Source organism: Buceros rhinoceros, unplaced genomic scaffold (genome assembly GCF_000710305.1).
Source record: "Buceros rhinoceros silvestris isolate BGI_N320 unplaced genomic scaffold, ASM71030v1 scaffold12861, whole genome shotgun sequence".
NCBI lineage: Eukaryota > Metazoa > Chordata > Aves > Bucerotiformes > Bucerotidae > Buceros > Buceros rhinoceros.
Genome location: NW_010394944.1, coordinates 20810 through 25918, shown reverse-complemented (window position 1 = coordinate 25918; position 5109 = coordinate 20810). Strand labels below are relative to the sequence as shown.

The 5109-nt window shown below is 49.2% G+C and overlaps 1 protein-coding gene across 1 annotated transcript in view; it reads left to right on the top strand.

Annotated features, from left to right (window-relative positions):
* Positions 1-2041: 2041 nt before the first annotated feature.
* Positions 2042-5109, top strand: part of LOC104501560 (solute carrier family 22 member 5-like) — a gene marked incomplete at its 5' end in the record, with an annotated part of 16017 nt that continues 12949 nt past the window's right edge. Inside the window, one exon of the mRNA XM_010145387.1 lies at positions 2042-2212. Within this exon, the coding sequence (XP_010143689.1) occupies positions 2042-2212 (171 nt within the window). The remainder of the gene's footprint in view (positions 2213-5109) is intronic.

Sequence of the window (5109 nt, the reverse complement as noted above, 5' to 3'; positions counted from 1 at the left end):
CTGGTAACCGCTGCCCTGTTTTAAGGACCAGTATGTTTCCACCTGCTGATGCAAGAAGCTTTTGGCAGAACAGTGCAAGACATTTCAATACCGTAAACTTCTCCAAGCTCCATGTCTGCCTCAGTGGTCTGAAGAACATGTTTGTTGCTGGGCACGGACATGTCAGAGTTTGGAAAGCTGACTGTTGTGCAGCCTTGAGCCAAGGACGGGGTGGGAGATGGATGGTCAGAGACAGCCAGCTCCCAAGCGCAGGGTGATCGCCTGGACAGTAATGGCTTATGTAGTAGTGGCAGACTATACGTCACCGAGCTGGGTGTTTGCCTAGTTAGATTTTTAGCTGTTACTGGAGGTGATTGGCTCCAGTAGCTGATAGAAAGACAGTTCTTCATGAGTAGGCGAGTCTTTAGTAATGCAGGATTTGTATTTGTGGTGGTTGGTTTCCTGGTAGGTGTCATCACGTGAAGGCACGTGATAACCATCAAAACCTTTGGCTTGTATAAATTTTGTATCGAACATTTGCTGCCAGGTTGCCGGATAAGTTTTGCTGAAGCTTCTTGGCTGGATTAGCAGCCAAGTGCTGCAGGTGCAGCGAGGCTGGAAAGCTCTGGGGAGTAAATGCAAGAGTAACGTCGAGGGTTATGAAGTCTGATAGAAGGAGAGATTTTTCAGATATAAAACCACAATCTGCTTTATCAAAGGAGATGTTAAGAAATGACCTCGGTGCATCATCGAATTGGGAAAAGGTGCATTTTGTTGGCTCCCGTGACCTTAAAAATGTAATAATGGTGAGATGAATTCGTAAGATAGCGTAGGGGTTGGCAGCTGAAGGTCCACAGGCACGAGGAGAGTGCAGCCTTTACAAATGGGCATCCTTCGGCTCTAGAACTTCCAGTTCTCACTCGGAACTCGATGCTCTTCCACGCAGTAAGGGCTGGCTCCGCTGAGTTCTGCTGCGGGGCGCTGGGAGTGGTGGGCCGTTGCCGATGATGTTCATTCGGTGCATGGTTCTTAGTGATCCTCCAACCTTGAAACAGGCACTAGGGTGGAGTTGTTGCGTGAACTGTAACAGTCCCAGGGCTGTGAGATTCTGGAGGTCAGAGGCTTAATGCTGAGGAGCTGGAGCTGGCAGACAAAGCAAAATGCTGGTGAAACACAGGATACGAATTATCTGTAATTGGGGAGCAATGGGGATGAATTGTTGGGGTCAGGGTGAATAATTTCTTTTCATTTCAACCTTTTTAATACAGATTAAAACAAAAAATTTTCCATCCCTAAAACATCAGAAGGGCCCTGCGGGAGCTGTTTGAGTAACTAAGCTCGGGAGGGTTTGGCCTCGCATCAGAAGCTTTGGTTGCCTCCAAATTCCACTCCCGTGGGGGTCCAGCACCTCCTGCCCTCTGCCAGGGGCGAGCTCTGGGAACTCATCCAGTCGCAGCATAGCAGTGAGGTAGGGGATGGGGCCTCCCTGCTGGGTTTTGTTCTTTCTTCTCTATTTACACACCAAAATAAAATTAAGGCTCTTTCAATAAAAGCTGTTGGTAGAGATACAAAAATAACATAGTGTTACTTCAAAAACATCAGACCAAAGTAGGTAGGAGATTGGAAACTATTGAAATCTTCATTTAATAATGAACTTGTTTTCTTCCTCTGTTTTGTTTTCATTTTGGAGGTCTTGGTTTGCTCTGTGGTTTGTTCCAAAGGTTATAACTGACGATAATTAGGCTCCTGGTGAGGAGTGAGCGGTCTCCAGCCTCTCTCAAAACCATATTAAAATGTAATAAAGGAAGAGGCATTTTTTCCTATATTCTTGTTTCTATAGTTCAGTTTCTCTTAAATGAGAAACATGGATTTGGAATGGCAGGCTCTGCCGTCTGCAGGGAGCTGGGTGGCTCTTGAGATGGCTCGGGGCGGGTGGCCTGTGTCCTCTCTGCCCCGTGTCCCTGCCCGGTGTTTTCATGGAGCTGCATCTGTCCGTAGGTCAGTTATTAATGTCTCCTGTGGAGATTTTCTGCCTACGGGGTACGTTTTCATCTGGGCTCAGCCAAGATGTTCAGGAGGGAGGGGAAATCTTGTTTATTAGAAGACTTTCATGTTTTCTCTCCCTGCAGTGGAACCTTGTATGCGAAGACGACTGGAAGGGACCCCTGAGCACCTCCCTGTTCTTTGTGGGCGTCCTGCTGGGATCTTTCATATCGGGGCAGCTCTCAGACAAGTAAAGTATTTATGCCTTCAATGCTGTTTTGTGAGCAGTTCTCATATGTGAAGTTTGCTGTGTCTTTCTGCAACCACTGGTGTGTCTTTGCTCTGTGATTGTCTAATCTGAGTGTACACAGAGGGTATAGAGCAAACGTCCTGACCTAGAACAGAATGTTACAAAGATTGTTAGTGGGTGTTATCTTTATCTCTTTATATTTTCAGCAAAATCACTGCTGGAGCAAACTGGTTTTATGCCAGAAAACAGGTGTAGGAGATAAGTTTCATCTGGAAAAATCAGCTCAATGCCATTCTCTTCTGATTACTTTGGACTATGTTCACAGAGATCTCTGATGCTTGTTTTCCTTTTTATGAGGTCAAATTTAAATTCTGTTCTTACAAATGCCTACAGCTTCTCTTCAGCATCAAATGCAGCATCAAAGTCCGATGATCTGCATTTGTGGAAGCTGCAAAGAGCGAGTGCTGCTTGGCCGTGCTCCAGAGTAGCCAGGCTCTCTTCTTCGTCAGTACAAGCATGGGAAAAGAAGGAAGACACTGCTGATGTTTGTGATGGTGACAGTTGTTTGCTTTTATTTCAAAGCTCAGTTTTTCTGATCCTCTCCCTGGGTTTTACTGTGCAGCATTTTGTGTGCAGAGAACAGCATGTGATCCCCTAATTTGCTGATTGACTTAGAGAGTTTCTATTTCTTTGAAACATAATCCCTATGGCACTAATCTTGTAGCGGTGCTCATGGCCTTTGTGTGGTTTCCTGCTCATCAAGTTGGACCAGTCCTGAGCTTTGAGGCAGTGGTCTTGAAAATCAACCAGTTCTCCTGGACTTCTCTCCAGAGCCATATGCCATGGGATTTTTCAAGCAGATCCCCTATCAGGCCAATGTTTGCTTTGTCTTTGATCCTGCCTTCTGCCTTGTTCCTCCCCTTGTGATCCTGCGCTTCACCATCGCATGGCCAGCAGCCACAACTACTGCTGGCTTCACATCCCCAGGCAGTTCTCACTTGTCTGCAAGTGTGAGATCTCTTTGTCGGCTCCTCAGTCATCTGCATTAAGATGTTGTCGTTGATGCACTCCAGAGACCTCCTGGGCCTTGTCCTTCCATCAGGTATTGGACTGGTTGAAGTCCCCCATAATGGCCAGTGCCTTTGAACGTGCGGCTTCGTGGGGTGGTCTGAAGAAGGCGTTTACTTCTGTGTGATCAGGTGGTCTGCAGCGGACACCCACAGCAGTGCCAGCATGGATCGGCCTGCCAATCCGAACCATAACCTGCTAATCCAACCCATAAGCTCTCATCTGGCTCGTTGTCTGTCCCTAGGCAGAGCTCCATGCCCTCTCCTGCTCTTCTCTTCACTGTGGGGAGTTTCCCACCACTTCATCCTGATGCTGCTGAGGGCTTGAGTGCTTTGTCCTAAGGATCTCCCAGTCCCTTGTCTGCTACCAGGATGCCAAGTATCTTCTATGGTGACTAACCAGCAGATGAAGCAGGAGCTTCCTGGTGGTAGAAGCCATGAGCTTCCCACCATCACTATCATGGGAGTCTCCTCCTGCAGCTCCTTCATGGGGTGACACCACTCCTCTCCGGGTGCAGTCGAGGTCATCCGTGCAGCTTATCCGGTTACTCTCTTAGTCACTGAACAGCAGCTCGCTCATGGTTCAGAGACTGAGTGCATCCAGCAGCCCCACGAGGACACCCTGCCTGAGGTGTTCTGCTGCTGCCATCCACGTGTCTGGTACAGAATGTGCTGCAGCAAGCCTGAGCCCCACAGCTGGCCACTGAGACTGACAAAATATCTCATGGGTCCAAGTAACGGTCTGTTCTTAATGCATTATGACCTATCTCTGGCTTGTGGCACCAACCGTAGACCTCCTGGTCAAGACTAACATCAGAGCGTGGTTGTGTGAACCTGCACTCAGCAGATGTCCTGTCACAGGCTGCAGACGGCGAGACTGCCCAGGCCAGGACATCGGCACTGACTCTTAGAACAGCTTGATGGGTTGGGTTTAGTTTAATTTCTTTTCTTCTTTTTAAAATACTTGGTCAGTAGATTCTTAGAATCACAGAATCATTTTGGCTGGAAGAGACCTTTCAACTCCTCAAATCCCCCTGTTCCCCAACTCTGCCAGGTCCCCCCTGTCCCTCAGCAGCACCTCCACACGGCTGGGAAACCCCTCCAGGGATGGGGACTCCACCACTGCCCTGGGCAGCCTGGGACACGCCTGCACAACCCCAACGGGACAGAAACGGCTCCTCAGGGACAACCTCAACCTCCCCTGGGACAACTGGAGGCTAATTCCTCTTGTCCTGTTGCTTGTTCCTCTCTCAAGGAAGGTGACCCCCACCTCGCTGCACCCTGCTGTCAGGGAGTTGTCAGAGCCAGAAGGTCTCCTCGGAGCCTCCTTTGCTCCAAGCTCAACCCCTCCACGTCCCTCAGCTGCTCCTCAGTGCATTGTGCTCCAGACCCTGCTCCAGCTCCATTGCCCTGCTCTGGACACGCTCCAGCCCCTCAATGTCCTTCTGGCAGTGAGAGGCCCAAACCGAACCTGTATTCGAGGTGTGGCCTCACCAGTGCCCCCAGTCCAAGGGCTTCATCCCTGCAGTGCTCCTGCTGGCCACACCAGTGCTGATGCAAGCCAGGATGCCATTGGCCTTCTTGGCCAATGGCTTAGAACTGCTGGAGTCCTTTAAATTTGGTACTTGTTTTACTAAGTGGGATGAAGATTGCAGCATGGGATCCCTTACCCATAGGGGCATCTTACAAAGCTGAGGTTTTCCTCTTTCAGAAGGCTTCCTCCTTTTTCTGTTTGCTTTTTGAACATGCTGCTGTGTCAGGAGCTGGCCGCTCCTTAGCGCAGCGCGTCTCACACTCCTGCCTTTTAAAGAATATGCTCCACCTGACTTG